General features: G+C 33.3%; 2 protein-coding genes across 3 annotated transcripts in view; one reads left to right on the top strand and one right to left on the bottom strand.

The window, feature by feature from the left end:
• TBPL1 (TATA-box binding protein like 1) overlaps nt 1-15,931 on the top strand; it is a 28,581-nt gene extending 12,650 nt beyond the window's left edge. Inside the window, exons 2-7 of the mRNA XM_011356195.2 lie at nt 8,100-8,278; nt 10,243-10,325; nt 10,477-10,540; nt 12,046-12,149; nt 12,244-12,338; nt 14,345-15,931. Of these exons, the coding sequence (XP_011354497.1) occupies nt 8,144-8,278; nt 10,243-10,325; nt 10,477-10,540; nt 12,046-12,149; nt 12,244-12,338; nt 14,345-14,424 (561 nt within the window). The 5' untranslated portion in view covers nt 8,100-8,143 and the 3' untranslated portion in view covers nt 14,425-15,931. The remainder of the gene's footprint in view (nt 1-8,099; nt 8,279-10,242; nt 10,326-10,476; nt 10,541-12,045; nt 12,150-12,243; nt 12,339-14,344) is intronic.
• Nucleotides 15,932-18,225: 2,294 nt separating this feature from the next.
• SLC2A12 (solute carrier family 2 member 12) overlaps nt 18,226-21,248 on the bottom strand; it is a 46,490-nt gene continuing 43,467 nt past the window's right edge. The window contains exon 5 of one of the 2 annotated variants that reach the window (XM_011356194.2): nt 18,226-18,588. In XM_011356194.2, the coding sequence (XP_011354496.1) occupies nt 18,435-18,588 (154 nt within the window). In that variant the 3' untranslated portion in view covers nt 18,226-18,434. The remainder of the gene's footprint in view (nt 18,589-21,248) is intronic. The other variant, XM_023528397.1, reaches the window with a different exon arrangement.

The following is a 21,248-nucleotide window of genomic DNA, read 5'->3' as shown; positions in this document are numbered from 1 at the left end:
TTTCCTCTTCCCTATATCAGTCGCAAAGCTCTGTTCACTCTGTCTCCTGAAAAGGTCTCTCTTCTGTCTACTTCCATCTTCATCCACCCAGGTCTCCACTGCTGTCATCTCTCACCATGGCTGTTGAGCTAGACCCTGAGTTTTCTGTCCATTCTTATCTTCCAGTCTATTCTCCTGGTACTGAAGTGGCAGTGATATATTTTTAAAAAACAAATACATCATGTCATCTCTTGCTTCTCTTTTAGCTCACCATTGTTCTTGGGATAATATGAAAAATTTTGTTTAACATGGCCTAGAAGGAATTATTTGACCCTTCCCTTCATCTCCAGCCTTGTCTCATGCAACTGTCACATTCACTCTTCTCACTGTAGCCATGTTGACGTTTCTTCAAGTCTGAACAGTTTAAACTTTTAACTCACCTCAGAGCTGAAAACACTAGCTGTTCCCTCTGCCAAGTCATGTTTACTACTGGATCCCATCCCCTAGCAGGGGGCATAATGCTTAGATTTCTAATTCATCGTTATAGAATTGATTGGATGAGGGAGATGCTGAGCCAGGCATAGAAGTGGGGTTAAATCATTTTTAGCAGAAGGAATAGCATAAGCAGGCAAACATTGATATTCTTTACATGTAAGAGCTTTTATAAATCAGTAAAATATCTCAGAAGGAAAATGAACAAAAGATATGAAATAGTTAACAGAAAAAATATAAGTAGTGATATTTGGAAAGTTCATTCTCATTTGTAAGTATTCAAGGAAAATCAATTCAATATTGCTATTTTTTATGTCAGGTTAAAAGATTTTGGTGTGACTTCATGAGATCTACTTTGTTGACTAAATAAAACAGCATATGTATTTATGTATGTATGTGTGTGTATGTATATTCCCAGTCATGTTTAATGTGTACAAATAAACTTAAGGATTTAGCAGCCTCAAAACATATGTCTATATGAACATAGAAAAAAACTTAATAATTACAACTGTGGCAATTACAACTTTTTTCTTTGAGTATGTCCTATACAATCAGAAAATGACATGCTATTTTCTTTAAAAGCCGTACATTAAGACCATTAATTTGAAATACTAAGTCTGTCCAAAATTTTGCTTTTATGTAATATGGAATTACTGTGTTAAATTTCTTATCTCAGAGTTTGAATACCCAAATTTCAAGTTGTATTCAGTAAAATATACTTTTTTCTCTTGTTATCTGTAATTAGACATTAGTTAAAATTAGTATTAATGTTAATGTTGACTAATATGACATTAATAAAGCATATTTAATTTATGAGGTGCTCATTAATTTCTCAAAACAATCTTGAATAAATTGTGGGATTTGCATTTGACAAATAAAGGTAAGAACAGTTCAGAACTGTCATATAGCTTCCATTAGGATCCACATTTTAAACATCTACGTTTTCTTACTTTGTAGATACATTTTAGTGCATTCATTCTGAAATAGTGAAATTCTTAAATAGGCTAATGTTTAAATATTATTATTAATATGGGATGGGTTATATATTCCTAAATTGCCAAATACTTTATTTTTTTTTCAACTGGAACTTTTTCATGAGAATATAAACCACTGACTTACTTTTCCTTAAGCACTCAAAAAATCAGCATCATTTAAATCTTTCTTCACCACCTTTTAGGTACCATTACAAATATTTTTATTGACTGAAACAAAATATACTCCTCTTTTTTTAATAGATGGTTGCTGACAACCCTCAGAGTTATTGTTAATTAATTCCCATAAAAATTTTTTTATACTTTTAATACAGATTTTAGAAAATTATAACAATTCAGAATGGTGCAAGTCATTCACATGAATGCTATCTGCTTACCAGTCTTCAGAATTGGTATTTAGATTGAGTCAGAGGTATAGTAGGTGGAGGGAGACATAAGCAATGAAGATAGTTAAACTTTCTGTTTAACTTAATGTAATGATGGTTTTGTACATCAAATACTTTTGTTTTTAATTAAGCATTTTAAAAATGTTTTATATTATACACTCGTATAATATATATTCCTTTCCTTGGAAAATACAAGGGTTTTTGTGACCAGGCATACTGTTAATATAATACTTTTCGTGTGGCTAGAATATAAAACTGCCAACCCCGAGGACTGGTGTATAAGCTCTTAGGCCATCCACAAAAATGTCTTCATTATAAAATGTCACCCTGCCAAACAAGTTAAAGGTTTTTTGGTTTTGTTCAGTCTATGCTGTTTCCCCTTAGTGCATCTAACTATATTCTTTTACTGCCCCTTTGAACACAAGTGCAGGTTGAAGGGAAAGTGGGAAGTTCAGAATTGGGATGTTAATTTAACTAAACTAACATAGTAGCCCTAGAACTAAAAGTGAAATTTAGTTTATATTTCCTAAATTTGTCTGTAGTATGTCTTCATCTAAGATGTTAGAATCCGAGATTTTAGAATTAGACAGGATCTTAGAAACCATCTAGTCTCGTCTTCCACTTACCAGAAGACTCATTCTATAACATTACTAAGTGTTGGTAAATTATCTAGCTCTATTTTTCTCGCCTCCCTTTTTTGACACTTATCTTCTGTGGAGCCCAGGTATTTCGTTTTTTGTCTTGTTTTTTGTTTGTTGGTTTTTTTGATGTGGCTTCATGAGATCTACTTTTTTGTGACTAACTGGATCTCTCAGTTTCCTTTTTATTTAGATATTTAAGAACAACTGGTATTCTCGTGCTAAATGTCCTGAGACTTTCCTCACACAACTATTTTTATATCTCATCTTACTTTCCTCTGGATGTCAGTGCCATCTTTAAACAATAAGGTCAGGATATTCTATATCTTTTGGTAGCAGAAGACTATTACTTCCTTCGTTCTAGACACTCCTGTCTAACCTAGAGTTTGGATGGTGGTTTGTTGGTTTACTTGCTTTAAAGTAATATAATTAAAACCCCGTGTACCTCAAAATAGATTATCTAAATTTGTTTGGTTCCTGTGGCAGGATTCCAGATATTGAGGGAGTCATATGAAACTTTATTCAAATCTATTTATTACTGAGTTTACATAGCGAAAAATATCTATATTTTAAAGTAAATTACAGACATGACATCCCCCCTTGAATATTTCAGTGTGCATCTCTAACAAGCTTATTTGTCTACATAACCACTTTATTATTTCACTCAAAAGTAACAGTAATTCCCTAATATTTATCATTCAGGATTCATATTCAAATTTCCCTCAAATATCGCTTAGAGCTGTTTTTTCAAACCAGGATTGAAAGAAGGACCATGATATACAGATGTTTTGGTCATTTAAATAAAAATGTAAGCTTTATATTTATAAGCATTAAATTTTATTTTATTAATATTACCTCATTGAGCTAGCCCAGGAACAGCACTCTTTTTCTTAAAGGACCAGATAGTAACTATTTTAGGCTTGTGGGTCATTTGGGCTTTGGCAGAACTACTCAACTGTACCACAGTCATTACATAAACACATGAGCATGGTTATGTTTCAATAAAACTTTTTTTTTTTTAAAGATCTAATGGGCTTTATGAAGCGATTCATGAATGGGGCAACATTATTCAAAGGAACGCTCTAATAAAACCTTTTTTTATAGAACAAGCACTGACCTTTGGGTATAGTTTTGCTCACCCCTGCTTGACCTATGAAGATCTTGGTTTTCTCTATTAATGTGACTGTTCTCAAGTTTTGTATCAATTCATTAAATACTGTTTGGTTACAGTGTTCAACTACATATCAATTCATCAAACAGTAATAGCTGCCATTTAATAAACATGTCATATGCTATGTACTTGACATAGGTAATTATATTGAATCCTTAAAAGCATCCAGGGAGGTACAGTGATATTATTATTATAAATTTCCACAAGAGAAAAGTAAGGTATGTGCTGTACTATTAAACAGATATAAAAGAATATCCTTTTTCTAAAAGGCAAAATGTTCAGTTTCTGCATCTTTGTCACAGGCATGTGTTGAGAAACTGAAGTATAGTAATCTACCTGTTGGAATCACAGTAGGAAATGTCTGTTTCCTAAGCTGCTATTTTGAGAGCTTTGTAAAGAAGAGTTAGTTTAGATGGCATGTTTTTCTTTTAGAAAAGAATGATCTCTAAGAGACCATATGAGTTTTTGTTGTGTTTGCAAATTAGTCTATATCCAGTCTTACCCTTTTGCCATTTCAAATCATGAATGATAATTTTGTGGTTAAACCTTTTAGGCCTCTCTCTCAGTACCTCAGATGCAACTTGAATACACTTTCTGTATTCTTTGGTTTATTTAGTTTCATTCTTTAGCTTTTAGTTAGATTTTAGAGTAATTTTTGGTTTCTTTTTATGACAATGTTTATTGTGTCCTTTCAGTTTCATTATCTTTCCTGGTGTGGAAAATTTCAAATGTAATAGTCTTACATGTAATTTGTCTTAAAAGCCAAGAGGTGGCAGTGTTTTCCAGGCTATGCTTTAAGGTTGCAGTTTGTGATGGTTGCTGAATGTTTTTAATACCACTAGAAAGTCAGAGGACCTAAAGAACACAAGTGTTCTTGTCCATAAAATCATAGATTGAGAAAGAAGTTGCTTCAACTTCTACAATTCATTTTAATAGAAAGCTAGAAATATGACATTTCTGAAGTCAAGACAGCTGCAATTTTGAACTTTGCTTTTATTTGGAGGAAATATTTGACATACTTATACTAGGTATTTACTTAAGAAACAGGACAAAACACCTGACTAAACCATGTCTTAATATTAGGCATGTCTTAATTTGGGCAGTGGGAAAATAACTGATAATTTATTTAAATCAAAATGGAATTAACTTTTATTTTTCTGATAGTGAATCTAATATGTATTTGTTATTTTAAAAAAAATCTCTGCAAAACAATAGAAGAAAAAAATTTTTTATGTCACTCAGTTGCCAACTCTGAATATAATAATTGTTATCACTTTGGCTGCATATCAGTACATATGTAGATATATAAACCAAAATGAACTCTTACAAACATGTAATTTTTTTCACATTTTGGACCTCTGTCTACATTCATGTAGTTTTATAATTTGCAAAATCTGCTTAGTAGTCTATTATATAAAACTGCTGTACTTTATTCATTCTCTTCAAGATAGACATACAGATTGTTTTGTTATTATAAAATTGCAGTGTATAATCTTATACTTTGTTCAGTTGAATTATTTTCAAGATGCATTCTTAACAATTGACTGCAATTCAACGTATATGTACATTTTAAATTATTTGAATGCACATTGCCAGATTATCTCCTGTAGAAGGTTTTTGTTCCACATTATAAGAGAATGCTGGTTTACACACACCTTCACAAGTACTCCTTTATATTTGCCAATATAAATAAGTGGTATCTCTTTCTTTCCTTTAAGTTAGCATTTCTTCATTACTAGTGAACTTAAAAACGATATATTTCTAAAGGTAAAGAACTTCTAAATAAATAAATAATTAGTCCAAGAAAAATAGTGGAAATTTAAATGTTGTTAGAATCCAGAGATAATGAATACACTATATATCCAACTTAAGACATACCTAAACCACTTGGTTGTAATCACCCTAAATGTTCATACATTTTAGGCATCAGCTTACTTTCCAGTGTAAGAAATTAGAAAAAGAATAAATCTGTAGAAGGAAATGATGCATATAAGGCAAAAAATTTAATATAAGAGCATCAATTGACTGATGATAGTTTTTGTTCTTTAAAGAAACTTAACAAAATAGAGAAACCATTCAGCATGGTTGAAGGGGGGAAAAGCAAGGATAAGTAATATAAGGAAGAAGAGGTAAATATACTACAGCAGAGATTTTAAAAATTTATTTAAAAATAGGAAAAATTGTATGCCAATAAATTTAAAAATTTAGGAAAACTGACTCAAGAAGAAATAGAAGACATCAACTACCCTAAAACTCTTAAAGAAATTAAAGTAGCCTTTTAAAATCCACCAAGCAAAGAAACAGATTCAGACAATTTTCAGATTAGGTCTTATAAATTGTCCTCCAGAGAATTAAAAAAAGAAGGAAAAAAAATCACCCAAACTTGTCTAATGAGTCTAGTATAACTGATACTCAAACCAAATAAGGACAGTCCAAGAAAGAAATATTATAAGCTAATTCTACTTATGAGCATAGATGTACCAATCCTACAGTAGATGTTAGGAAAGCAAATCCATCAATGTGTGGAAGTTTTTTTGCTCATGATTTAATTTGGTTTAGGGGTATAATATATATGTAATAAGTTTAAATTAATGATAAAACATGAATTCAGAGTAGAGGTTTCCTCTGGAAGAAAGGGATGCGGATGTGGTTTGGGAGGAGTACAAGGGGAGGCATCAATTGTAATGCTTATTTTTTAAGCTGGGTAAGGGGTACATAGATGTTAATTGCATTATTCTTTTTGCCCTTTTGTATATCTTAAATATTGCATACTGTAGTGTTAGCAGGTGTAACAGCTTTCTGAGTTTAAATGTGACTTTGAAATACTATATTTTTTTATGGAGTCACTTAATATTCCCTCTGGAACTATACAAACCAGTTGGGAAATTTACATATGAACCAATATGAAATATATAAAGTATACTACATACATATACATTTTTATGGACATTCTGTTAAGGGCTTGTAGAGAAAAAAAAGACTCCTAGCTCTTTTGCATTCATATGAAAATAGGTGGCTTTGGAAGTCAAGTTTCAGGCTTGTCCACTTAAGGTTTTTCCACACCTAGTATTAAAAGAAATACTTTGGAATTCACTAGTATAATCATGGAAAATGATGCTAAGAAATCTGTTCTGCCTATTGATTTGAACTTATTTTACCCATAATCACTGTTATTTTTGTGTTATTATTTCCCAGATGTATATGATAAGTAGTTTTTAAACATTGCATATAATCCCCACGACACTATCTGGTAGGTACTATCTATTACATGTCGCAGGTGAGAAAACCGAGGCACAGACAGATTGCATAATTTGCCCAAGTTCTCATAACCTGTGGTTGGTCAGACATTGAGCGTGCTGCTTAAGATCAATATTGATAACTGCCTCTGTCCTCTGCTTGTTAGTCTACCTATCAATCAGGGCCACTGCCACCGCTGTCTCATGACTTATTGAGGTTGCTCAAGCATACACAAAGAACAGAAAAACAAGAAGATAAGCAGATTGAAGGGAACTTAAAAGTGAGAAAATACAGTGAAGTTGAGGTATAATTGATACACAGAATTGGATGCTGTGCCAGAAGTCTTGATCTGACTTTTCATTGTGTTCCATCAGATACTGAAAGGCAAAAAAACAAGGTTGAACTTTATTTGGACTCTTGGTATCTTCATTGCTTTAGTCATAATAATTTGAATCCTTATAAAGAATACTAGTTCTTTATGTTGTGGCCGCAAGGAATATTAAAGATAATTATAATAGTTTTGTTATTCTTCTCTGATTTTGTGAGTTAGATAAGCTGAATTACCATTACTTATTTTTTTAAGATGTGGAAACCCAGTTAAAGAATTTTTTAGCTGGATATGGGTCATGTGCTTAGTACAAACGAGGGCTCATTTTTGTTTGTTTATGTAAATGCTATCTTAGTTTTGGAAAGATATATATTGTAGAAGATTGTGATTTTGATAAAAATGGTGTTGTGCTAACTGTTCGTTAGAGCTCCTCCATATACACACAGGTCTGTGAGCTCCCTGAGGACGGAAGACTTTGCCTTATTCATTTTTTTACCCTAGTGTCCTCAGTGTATGGAAAGTGTTCAGTAAGTAGATAATGAATGAATGACTAGTAAATGAGAAGTCTTTTAATTAATGTTATAAATAGTATTTCTACTTCTTTAAACTTAAGTCTATTACTCTACCCGAAGTAGAGAAAAATGGGTCAACCTTTTTATAGCCCTAGGAAATTATATGAGTTGCGTTATAGTACCATTAATGGTTGGACATTGGGACCACAAAGTATAGCCCTTAAACTTGGTGCATTCAGAGAATTGCCCTAACATGATTTGAGTAACATTTAAAAAAAATAATCATTTTTTTACACTTTAGTTTTCAAGATTATTTGAAAATTCACAGAACATTTAATTACTTTCATTTTGTTTTATTTCGCAGGATGTGATCTTCGTGGTGGGAAGCTAAGTTTTTAAACTACCCCAATGGATGCAGACAGTGATGTTGCATTGGACATTCTGATTACAAATGTAGTCTGTGTTTTTAGAACAAGATGTCATTTGAACTTAAGGAAGATTGCTTTGGAGGGAGCAAATGTAATTTATAAGCGTGACGTTGGAGTAAGTATCTGAATTTTGGTATGTATGCTGCATAGTCTAATTTCATAGTGCTACAAATGTTATAATAAAATATATTCATTCTACAAATAGTTTGTGAGCACCTCACCATGTGCTTGTTGTACTGAATACAGCAGTGAGTTGTGTAGAAGTGGCCCCACCTCTCCTGAAGCGGCAGCTTTTGGAGATACTCATCTCCAAGTCTTACTAAAGAGCTCACTGGTTGCTATACATTTTATGTTCTCTCAGTTTCTTTTTACTGAAGAAGGGGATGTTAACACTTTGATGTATACTTACTCAGATATACCTGGGTGATGCCCCTGTGTGTTTGTGTGTGTGTGTAGTAAATCTTGTAGTATGTTGCATAGCCTCTTCAATTAGATGAGATAGTTGGTATTCTTTAGTAACAAATTGCTAGAAAATAGAGTTCATATCCTAGTCTGTACATTTTAAATTTTAGTTTTCATTAAACCTGTAATACTTAAAATAAAAGCTGACAACTTGCTTTTAACCTTAGTGTTTTGAGATTATCATCATAAATGACAGAAGGTGTTCATTTGACTTTTATAAACCAAAGAATGATGAGATATATATCATCTACATTTATTATAAAAATTAAGAATACATATGAAAGCTTTATTTAAGATCTAAAAATTAGATGCCACCTACATAGGTAAATTATCATTAGTTCTTAGTACTAAAAACTAAGTAAAGTTGAATTAAATTCAGTTAAAATTTTCAGTGACCCACAGTTAAAGATTTTTAAGTTCATCAGTAATGCCATCCTCATTTTTAAAAAGGAGTAAATATGTCTGCTAAAAAGTTTAGAGGAAAACCTAATGTGTCTTTGAAATTTTCAGCATGCCTTATGGCAAAGAAGTCTTTTTTTCCTGGGAAGCTTAACAGAAAAAGCTGACTTGACAGACAAGCTGGTGGTGAAAGACAATTAAATGTAGAATAAACTTAGTCTAGTATTTCTCAGCCACTTATGTATAAAATTTTATAATGTATTTTAGCTCAAATTTATTTTGAATCTTTGATAAATTTTGTCTCCCCAGATTGAATAGCTTTCCAGTTTGATAATATGGCATATGATAGAGAAAGAGAAGACATCAAAATGTAACACAAGTTTTAAGGGAAAATGTCTAATTCGTTTATGTGTTACATTATTCACTAAAGATTTATCTCTCTTACACATAATGGGTATATAATAAATATTTTCATAAATGAAAAGTTGCACTGAAAATTTAAATTTACATGTCTTGTATCTTAATCCTTGACCTGTTTATATTCACTCTGTAGGTAATTTTATTCAAACCCATAGCTTTAAATGCCTTTCATATCTAATAAATGTAGAATTACATCTCCAGCTCCATTTTGCCTGCATTCAAGATTCGCATATGGAGCTTGAATATATAATAGGCATCTCAACTATAAGACACAATTAAGGTAGTGATGGGTGCCATGAATCAGAATAAAGCAGAGTTAGAATGTAGAGGGATGTTTGTTTTGATAGAAGTCAGGCAAGGCCTTTCTATGGAGGTAACATGGTGAGAGACCTGAATGAAATGAGAGTATTGAAGGAAAAATATTCTAGATGAAAGTAACAATTACTGCAAAGCTCCTGAGGCTTGAACAAATTTGCCATGTTTGAGGATCCATGCAAACTATAAATTGCAGTTATGTTACGGGAATGATATGAGAGATGAAATTTATATGCTTGGTAGTATATTGACTTCAGGTATTAGGGAGAGTTTTATACAGGCCATGTATTTTTAAATTAATTAAATGTCCTTTTATATTAATACATTCTTTTGTTCAGTATGGTACTTTTTTCAGAATGGGTGATTTGGAGAACACTTATTTCAATCTTGGGTAAGCTTGGAGTAGTATTTAAACATTAAAATAGCCACATAGAGCAGAACCATATGTGAAAATTAATCCTTATTATGTAATTTTTTTTCCAGAAAGTATTAATGAAGCTTAGAAAACCTAGAATTACAGCTACAATTTGGTCCTCAGGAAAAATTATTTGCACTGGAGCAACAAGGTAATTGTTACTTAGGTTTTTAATTTTCCCGTCATGGAAAGTACATTTCTAGACTTTGAAAACAGAATTATATGTATAGTTTGTCATGTTCCTCGGTATAAAATTTTTTTTCTGTATAACTGATAATCTTTTTCTTTCCTTAAAACCATAGTGAAGAAGAAGCTAAATTTGGTGCCAGACGTTTAGCTCGCAGTCTCCAAAAACTAGGTTTTCAGGTAACATTTTCAAAAAATATCCCAACTGCAAATATTCAGGGATTTATTTTTGTAAATTTAAAAGTTTGAATTTAATAGACTAAAGAAATCATCGCAGAAACTTCTCTCATGATTGACCTTTTTCTAGGTTTTTTATACTGTTTTTCAGTGTAAAAATTTAGTAGCAAATCTTGTCCATGTGGATATTTGTAAAAGATCCTGGTTTTTTTTCCAAATTCTTTCTTGTACCGACAGACTTGTTTCCTTACAAGTTAACTGCCTTTTCAACTCTTTAAGTTTCCTCACTTCTTATGAAAAAAAAAAAAAAAATCATATGTTTTTGGTCATCTCAAGAGTGGTATGAATAGAGAGCTGCAGGCCCTGTTGACATGTACACACTGGTTGGCATGCTCTCACACTGATACAATGACCATTGCTGTCAGGTTAGTCTTATCATATACAATTTTATAGAGGTATAAATTTGAATAAAGTTAATATACACTGTGAACTTGCTAGGTCACTTGAGTAAATGAAAGACAGGTAAAGATAGTCTATGGTCTCTCAAGAGGTGGTTCTAGGCTGTTTGGGACTTGGATGGAAGTGATGGAAGTTGAGTTTTCTATCTTACAACTTCGGCCTCTAAGGTGGAGGGTCATAGGACGGTACTGCAGTGCTGGCGGGGTATTGGAGGTGTTGGAGCTTGTGAGAGTGGCAGTATAGAGAGCCATGATTAATGATGGTGCCACTTTACACAATTTTATGACTTTCTAAAGCTGCCTTGTATGAGTACTTACGTTGGAGGATGGTTTATCCAGAATTATAGCTTTACTGAGAATGTTTGAAAAGATGATAAAACTCTTCAACATATTGATAGGAATGGCTGAAGTTATTTTGAGTGAACATTATTTTCAGCCTTGGAGCTTCTTGTCTTAGCATAAAATTAGAAATATTGAAAGAAATCCCTGTGAGTTAAAGGCACAGTTTTATCACTGTATCCCTCTTCTATATCCCCAAAGAAAACGAACATCTAACTAAACTCACAGAAATATTGTTTTACCTTATACATATAAGAAAAAGTCTGATCTTTGGAGTTTAGTTTTAGTATACACTCAACTGTTTCTTGAGTTTTAAAGTGACAACTTTTTTATTTTAACTCTCGAAAAGAGAACTCTGCTTTGATTTTTTTTTTCTGTGTTATTCACTCTCCTATCACAGTGGATTAAATCTCCCATTTAAAGTTTCAGAAAATTAAACATAAGATTCAAAAGACCCTCCAGATGAACTGTTTTAATCATGCAAATATCTCAGGTTTTATTTATTTTTTTAATGAGGTTTTTGAGTTTTTTTCTTTATAGTATTTAAGAAGTCATCAATAACTTAAAACACTGGATTCATGCTTAAGATATCTGTTTTATCCTGTTTGCTTTTATTTTTAAGGGTTGAAACTTAATTATTAGAGATTGCCCTGAAAGCAGATTTTTTGTTTGTTTCAAAATAATTCATTGAGTTTTACTTCTCTCTTAAAGGTAATATTTACAGATTTTAAGGTTGTTAACGTTTTAGCAGTATGTAACATGCCATTTGAAATCCGTTTGCCAGAATTCACAAAGAACAATAGACCTCATGCCAGGTAGGTCTTTCAGAAATCGAGATAACTTACCAAATTTGAAATTACTTGTCAAGCTATATAAATATTTATATTAATTGAGGTTCTTTTTGTATAGTTATGAACCTGAACTTCATCCTGCTGTGTGCTATCGGATAAAATCTCTAAGAGCTACATTACAGATTTTTTCAACAGGAAGTATCACAGTAACAGGTATTTTATGATATTGGAACCAAACTTGTCAGTTACGAATTGAATGAAATACGAGGTGTACATACCAAATCAGAAATAATATCTAATTTGTCCCTATCAGCCACTTTGGCCCTTTAAGGGGAACCAGTCTCTTGACTTTTAACACTGTGGATAGTTTTACCTGCCTTCATATACTATTTTAAAATCTTTTATACACTATTTTTTACATATCTTCTTTTAGTCATCATTATCACAGTGAGGTTTATCCTTATTGTTCCATGTAACTCTAGCTCATTCATTCTCGTTGCTATATAATACCCAGTGTGTCAATATACTGTCCATATGCATTTGGATAGTTTCCACTTTGGAGGTGTTAAGAATATTCTAGTATATATTTTCATAATATGATTTTTTCATTTACAATAGCTTGCATTTAAAATAGTTAAGAGAAACACACTTTATGAACATAGAGATTTTACATAAGCAAAATATTTAAATATAATTGATACCTATTTGTTACTTATTATATATATTTTGTTATATCTTTTTAGTCTTTTAAGTATTTTGAAGGGGTGGTTTTAAGACTGTGCATAGAAGTCAAAGGGTAGCATCAGCCATGCAGGATGCTTTTTTAATGGTACCGCAGTTATAAATTGTACAGAGACATTACTTGGGAGTCAGGCCCAGCTTTTGGCAAAATTGAGTTAAGGGAAATTTCTTTAGTGTCTTTGAATTTTTCTTTTTATTCCTTCAATCCTTAGAGGAGAATAAAAATTACTAATTGACACTTTTAAACTCTCAACAGATAAGTTTTAGTTATGGGTTTTCACACTTTCCTTGGAGACTTTTAACGCCTATCACCAGGATAGTGCCTGAATCTTAAAAATGGAGTGGTGGGGAGCAAGTGTTTCTTCCCTTATTTCACCTGTTTCTACACTTCAGAACCCAGACTTCTGAGGGGTCCCAAAGTCTTTTGATGTCTTTACTAAGTATAGAATAAAATGATGCATCTGTAAAATCTTTGTCTTTATTGAGTTAGTAATTAACTCAGTAACAAACTTTTGACCTGGTTAATTAGTATGCATTATATATTTACATCTGGAATATCATGAAATGTTAACAGTTCAATGAACACACACTTATTGTTTCTGGTGAGCAAAGCACTGTCCCCTGTGGAGGGGGTGAGGTGTCAGAAAGGAGCAGACCAGGATGTGACATGATCAGCACCATCAAAGGAGCAGTGGGTGCACACGTACATTTTCAGGATCTTTCAAAGGAGGTCATTATTCCCTAGTGAAACCATTTTTATTCAAAATGAATTTTATGAAAATTTTTTCATTGCCTATTTTTGTGTCTTTTGAGCTATTTAAACGAAAGATTACATTTTTTAGAAAAGTCATTCCTAGTGCTATATGGATTAATTAATACGTAGTGTCACCTCATCCCCTTGTGCTTTTTTTTCTGTCGACTGAGTAAGCTGTGAGGGCGAGATAGCTGGATTAGTAGCAAACACGTTGCTGCCCAGTAGTAGTAATGAGTGGACATTTTTAGACTGTAGTTTTATAACAGCCTCTGTTTCTCAGCACTTTCGACGCGGTTTTGTTTTATTCTGCTGAGTTCCTCAACACTCCTATAAGCTTCCGAAGTAGCCTAACCAAAAGCCACACTGCAGTGACCGAAGGGATAATAGTCGACTAATCCCATTTGTCATTTCTCCCTTTAATAAGCATATTGTAGCACTTTTTATTCTCCTCTGTGGTAGTTTGTGTGACCTTTTTTATGTACACTCTTCACACTGGTCCCCTAAAACAAGATGAGTAACGTCATTTTTGTTTCAAATTTCTTTTAATTGTCCAGAAAAAATTTTATTCTCTCGGTTTTTATTGTGACTCTGTGTATAATAATGTCAGTGTAGATTTTTTAAAACAATGAGCCTGAAAGTACTTAGATATTTTTAATTCTGAGAAATGAACTTTGCCTAAGTGCTCTCTCTGCTTCTCACCATTCCTTCATTGTGTTGGTTACAGGGCCCAATGTAAAGGCTGTTGCTACTGCTGTGGAACAGATTTACCCATTTGTGTTTGAAAGCAGGAAAGAAATTTTGTAATTCATCACTTAATTGGTTAGAATCCCTAACTGAGCACCTTTTAAAACCTGCTGCACATTGGACTCAAAACAGAAGGAAAACTGGACCAACAGCAATTGAGGAAATAGACTCTTATTCTTTCATGGCTGCAGTGTAAGCTCCAGGCCCTTTGGGTTTTATTTCAAACCTTGCTGTAATATAAAAAGGAAGTTTACAAGACATGACGTTGCTGCTTTTACAAAAGGACATTCTATTTATTTTTGCAGTAATTCTCATGTCCCCATAAGCAGAGCTGTCACAGTGTGCACTACCTTAAATTGTTTAGTTGTTATTTTTTTCCAGTTTGAGCTAATGTGTTTTATTTGTGAATAGTCTTTTACATTTTTGTATGCTGAATATGGGCACCAAAGAACCTGTAAAAGTTATCTTTTTCAATTGAATGTGCACAAATAAAAGTTTGGAAAAGGTCTCTCTTCATATCCATTCTGTAACTTTTATTCCCCATTTTCTATTTTAATAAAAATTGTATTCATAATTCTTTTTTTAATCTATGCAAGCTTAGACTTTTGCTAAAGTGTGTTGGCTTCGTTTTGAAGTGTATTTTGTAAATATATATATGCCACATGTATATAATATCTTTTAATGCTCTGTTACCAAATATTGAATAGGAAATTTTTTCTTGCTAGAAATAAAAACGTGTATATAAATTCTAGGGAACCGGAGTAGAACTTTATAGATTAAGCTTAATGTTTTATGTTGCTAATTTAATATGATAGAAAATATAAATATCTTTTAAAGGTTATAAAATTGTAGTTTTAAAAAGAGAAACCTCTTACCTATAAAATGGATATGAGAAAGAAGCTGTGATGGGTTGTACCTCATATGTACCTTTATTATTCTGGGAAGATTCACCTCTAGTTGTAGGGAAGTAATAATATTAGGTTGGTACTCAAGGCTCTACTAAGAGTCTTACCAGAAGCTGGTAAATTGTGCTGTTTTAACAAGCAGGGTCCACAGGCTGCCTCTGTGCCACAGTATCATTATAATACAGTTCAACTTGAATTTTAAAGCCATTTTGCAAGATACGTTTTTCCCCTTGCTGTGTCTTATTTAATGACTCTTCATCATAAGGGATGGCTAATCTTAAAGTATTTGTGAAACAGTGGCTCTCTGGCTCACCGAAAACCGAGTGAAGAGTCAAATTAGCTTCTCAGTTAGTAGAGACAATATTCCAACACAAGCTTTCACTAAAACTTGAATTTCCAAAATGTTTTGAAACCTTTGTGAAAAATTGCAGCATTTTAACCCCCATATTCTAGTACATTTTCCTTACCATGTTATAAAATCTTGAAAATCTAACTTAAGCACTGCACTGAACGATACATAGTGTTTTGTTTATTTTTATCTTCTTGACGCCTTCCCCTACCCTGCCTCTCCCTCGTAAGTGGGGGGCAAAGCCTCTTATATTTTCTTTCTTGTGAAAGACTTAATTATGATTTTCAGACTTCTGTTCTCTTTTTTTACATTTGTTCATTTGCTTCATTTAAAGATCCAGTAGGATAGATATCCTCATAAAATAAAAGAGAATATCATTCAATGAAAAAAAGTTATAGGTTCTAGGAAGACTTTTAAAAATTCGAGATTTTCCATTTAGTTTTAATTTACAGTAATTGATAACTGACCTCTTGTTTTGCCATGTTTCTAAAAAAGAAATATAGAAAAAGGGAAAAAACATGACTTATATGGCTGAGGTACAGATCCAGATGTCATAACATTTTCAGTATTTGAGTGACTTGAAAACCGGGTGGATCCGTAGCACATCAAAATGCTTTCTCAGAAAAAAAGAAGAAAGACAATCTGACCAGGTCAGGTTTCAGAGCTGCTGCATGAGCATCACCTGGCAAAGTGTCATGGATAACCTACAAAACTTAAGAAAGCTAGTAAGAAACGAGCATGTCTGATGTCTTCTGCTGGCTTTTCACAAGTGCTGTAAATTTTTTTTATAAATAAAAACTGTGAATATATACATACAAATTATAAGTATTTCCCCTTTTTTATTTTTGAAAATCAAAAAGCTCTGATTGAGGGTGTATTGGGTAAAAATTGTTCTGAAGACAGTTTAGTTATAGACTCAGGGTAATAAAAGAAAAATATAAGAATGTATTTTAAGATACTGAAGTTGAAATCACTAGTAATAGGTTTATGAACAATTTTTTGCACATTTATATTGAATGGCTAAACCAAGAACTAGCTAAAGTATATGTAGTGTTTGAACTTCAAAGAAAACATGTAATAATTTTGTTAAATATCTTACATTCTGTTATGCTTGGCAAGAAAATTTCATATCGGTTTCCTGTCTTGATTTTTTAAAAAAATCTCAGCATATAGTTCCACCAAAGATTTATAATTAATTTCTCAAGCTGATCCTCTACAGAACATACTTTTCCTTCTTCTTCGAAAACAAACAAATGAACAAAAAAAGCAAGGCTGCTCTAATTTGTATATGAAATGATCAGGGCAGAATTATCACCTCTCGTCATAATTTCCCCCTGCCAGTTCTAAATGAGATAGTACATTTTAAAAGCAGGACTTTTAGTCATTCTTCTGAGTCTCTCATAATACAGTTTTACTATTGTTTACATCAATTATAGTCTTCCACTTTGTTGTAAGGAAATGGAGATCATACACCCTCATGTCAAACTTAGGAAGGTTTGTTACAGGCCCATAGGAAAATCCAAGCTAAGTAAAAAGGGTTTTTGACTCTTAGGATTCTTTTTTCTTCAGGTTAATTATATTTTTGTATTCCTTTTCAAGTTAGGTGGTTCATGCTTTTTTTGTTGTCTTCCATAGCTTATAATATTAGTAATTTAATGGGTTACTACTTAGGTGGTTTGAGATCCTTTATTGTAGATTTTCTATCATCCAAATTCTATTGGTAAAACGCCTCTCCAAGTCTTGAAATTCGACTGGGGAAATAACACAAGAGCAACCCATTGTTGTGTGGGTGAAAACCCAAGTTTGTGGTACAGTTGGCGATCTCTGTTTCATCACAGAGAAGATTACAGTGAGAGAATTCATGATGTCTGCAGTCATCTGAAAGTATCAGTTATAGCTGTATGCCATAACCTGAGGTTGTGATAATCCTGAGAAATGCAAAGAATTGCAGGAAACTATGGACTACTATTAAGTTATGAATGCTTTACAAACAATTTTATAAGCTTGGCTTAATAAATCATACCTAATTGCTTAGAGATTTAGATAAGTAACCCAATAGCCTGATTCAATGTTTTACTAACAGCTATTTCTAAATAAATATGGTCCAAGGATTTTGAAATTGTCCTATTCATATTTTTTCAATGAATGAGGAAAATACTTATTTTTCTCAACTATTGAATTATTGTAATATTTTGTAATAGTAATATGAAATTCATAAAAGATTTTGCATTTCATTATAATTCATTCATAAAATAAGATGCATAATCTTTGTACCTGTTAAACTGTAATTAGGAATTATCACTAAAATCCTAACCAGGACCTTATTCTAATCTAGAACATATGTGCAATTGTCCTGGTTCATTTTTATACAAGACCCAGTGCAAGTAGTGTCTTAGTAGGCAAAAAACTCTAAGCTCGTATTTAGAACACTTATGTGTGAATGGCCCCTCTCTCTCTCTCTCATATATATATGTGCACACACGCACACACACACACACACCTTAAGGCAAAAGGTGATTACATCACTAATTTATAGTCTTCCAAAGGCTGCTCTGTGAAAAAGGTGGAAAGTATTGAATCAGCCAGTATTTTTTTTTTTAACCTGGTTATCCTGTTCAGAGTAAAAATGAGGTCACTTGAGGCACCTCATTTATTTTTTGTGAGTGGAGATTAAAAGTAATCTTTATGGGGTGTCCCTCTAAAACTAGCTCCATAATACTAAAGACAAAACATGGGAGTGGCCAATATGTATTGGTATGAAGACACCCTACTAAGTGTTTTTATACTGTATCGACATTTGTAAGATGTTGAGGCCATTAGGTCTCTGCAGAAAGCTGCCTTGGTTGTCCTCTACCACACAGCTTTTTACACTCCAAGAGCTGCTCTTGGGGTTTTCTTTTTTGAAGCTGTTTTGGCACTAATTCTTCTTGGTGATGACTCATAAAACAAATGTTGTTTTTCACATAGTTCCTGAAAGAGAAAGAGGCACTAATGAAAATATCATCTTAGTTTACAGGACTTGAGAAAAAAAAATGTACAGGCTATTATTTTTAAATCACCCAGTAAACCAGACCTTTGGTCAGCCTCATGCTTATAGTGAGTAGATGGGGTGTCTTCTCAGAACACAGGATTTTTCTGTATGAGGAGAATTCCAAGGATAGCATTTCATCGAGCTAATGGAAGTCACATCCCTATTTTTTTTCCATTTCTCAGACTCTGCCAATATGCCCTGTATTTACATAGTCTGCTTCTGAGTTAACTGCTCCTGCATTAAGTTCTTTTCTACAAGATTTTTCCCCTCAGCATAAAAATATGCTCTAGTATTTTATATTTATTAAAAAAGAGAAGGCCATCATTGAACCTCTCTCTCCTTTCAGATATCTTTTCTTGGAATTTAACCGCTTAATCAAGTGCTCATAACATGCCTGGTGATGTGGTAGGTGCTTTCGATAGAGAGTATAGAAGTATGCCTGTTTTCAAGGTGCTTACATTTGAATAGAGGGGATAAGCACAGAAGAATTTAATTTCAAGTAGTAGAAGGGATGAGAAAAACGGAAAGGGAAAAAAAATGACTTAGTTGGGGTTGGAGGTACTATATCATACTGCTGGCATCTCTAAAGAGGTGACATTTGATCAGAAACCATGACGAGGCCATGAAGTTGGCACCATGTGAAGAATTCCAAGTAAAGTACTATGCTTATCGAAAGACCAGCATGGCTAGAGCATGGCGAGTACATGGATGGAAAATGGGATCAAAAGACTTTTTTTTTTTTTTTTAAGAGAGGGAAAAAACCATGCCAGGTTTCTATGCTGTTGAGAAGTAGAGATGGAGCAGAGAGGTAAAATATGGATAATGAATTGGAGACTGTCCTGGAGATCGGAAGGGAAGATGGTGTGAAGTGTTTGGCCTCACAGAGGAATGACAGAGTTGAGAGAACTCGGAGGAATGGTGGTGTATTGGATACAAATACTGATGTGTGGGTTCATGTGGAAGATGATGGAAGTTCCCTTCTGACTGTGCCCATTTTCTCAGTGTCAGAAGCAAGGCCATCCGCAGGGGTGAGGAGGGTGGAAGAGGTAGGGTGGTTTCCAGAGAGGTGGTATTGAGAGCTGCTTGAGGTCAGTGATCATGATTTTAAATGAGACCCAGCCCTATGCTTGTGTGTTTTCTCAGCCATGTTCAGCTGTGTGACTGACGGCAGACTTGCACTTGGCATGCCTTAAAATGTAAATCAGATCACGTCATTCCCCTGCCTAAAATACTTTTGTAGTTTCCCATTGCACTTAAAATGAAATCCAAACTCACTTAGCCTGCAAACCCCTGCACACCAGTCTCTGCTGACTTTAACTGAATCTCAAAGATTATAGGCTCTTGATTTCTTGTTCCTGGAACAGGTCAAGTATGTTTCTGATTTAGCCTTTGCACTAGCTTTTCGTCACTTGGCCTGAATTCTCTTTGCTTCTATCTTTGATTATCACCCAGACTTTATTTCAAATGCTACCTCTCAGAATACCCAGATCACCCAATCTCAGATCACCCAATCACAATCTTCTCAGATCACCCAATCACTATCTTATCAGTGCATTTCATTCTTGAGATATTTGCTAACCGAAGAATGCTGAAGAATGCTGTCGTAGCACTACAATAGTGCCTAGAGCCTAGCACATAATATATGCTCAGTAAACATTTATTGAATAAATGAGTGTGTATGAGTGAACAAAGGGATGGCCATTTAAAATTAACTGCTAAAAGTGAAAAATAATCTAAGCCTGAGAACTAGCATATTTACAAAACTTCTAACTTGGGTTTCTCTATGTTTCCAGCTAAACCCGGGAAAAGAATAAAAGTCACAGCTGAAATACCACATGTGGCAAACGTCCCAGTTTGAGTTTGTAGCTGGCACAAGTTCAAAACAAAAGCCTTTCAAATTACATTACTGCTGAAATCTTTTCTGACCTCTCAGCTGAGTCACTGTTTATTTTATAAGAAACTTAACAACCTTGGATGAATATTTGTTTTCTCAGGCTGGTAGGAATAGGAGTAAAAGAACCCAACTCCAAACCTGAGAGAGGAAAATGTTAAGCAATGCTTAGTGTCAAATTTGAAGTTAATTGATATTATAAATAGTTTCCTTTTTTACACTTAAGCAAATCATTGGGAAATATACAGCAGAACCATTGGTTTCCTTGGCAACAAAAGTTGATCCATTCTTTCCTTAACTCCGAAATTCATAGACTCCCTTAGCAGTGTCTTTCCTTAGTCTTCAAGTTAACTTAAGCTTCTGTGTGCTAGCAAGTTCCCTGGGCTTTCAGCCACCCCACATTTACTTAGCTAGTTCGATAACTTGTCAATACCATTATGTATTTTTTTTATATTTTTGTCTCTGATATTTCCCTCCAGGAACCTTGTTCAGCATGCATAATTCATATATACTTTGATTCAGGCTGTTTGCATTTTTTTTTTTTAATTGGTGATTCTAAGTATACATGTTTGTAACAGTTAAAATGTGATAAGTGAGTTGAACATATTTAAAGGGTTCTACATTTTCATTTTAAAAGTGTTTGCCAACCTGCCACTTCAAGCTAAGACAAGCCCCAGGCTCTCTAGTGTTGCACAAATAGGAGTTTGC

Source organism: Pteropus vampyrus, unplaced genomic scaffold (assembly GCF_000151845.1).
Source record: "Pteropus vampyrus isolate Shadow unplaced genomic scaffold, Pvam_2.0 Scaffold24, whole genome shotgun sequence".
Classification (NCBI taxonomy): domain Eukaryota; kingdom Metazoa; phylum Chordata; class Mammalia; order Chiroptera; family Pteropodidae; genus Pteropus; species Pteropus vampyrus.
Note: the sequence above shows the minus strand (reverse complement) of the source record. Positions and strands in the feature narration are given on the sequence as shown.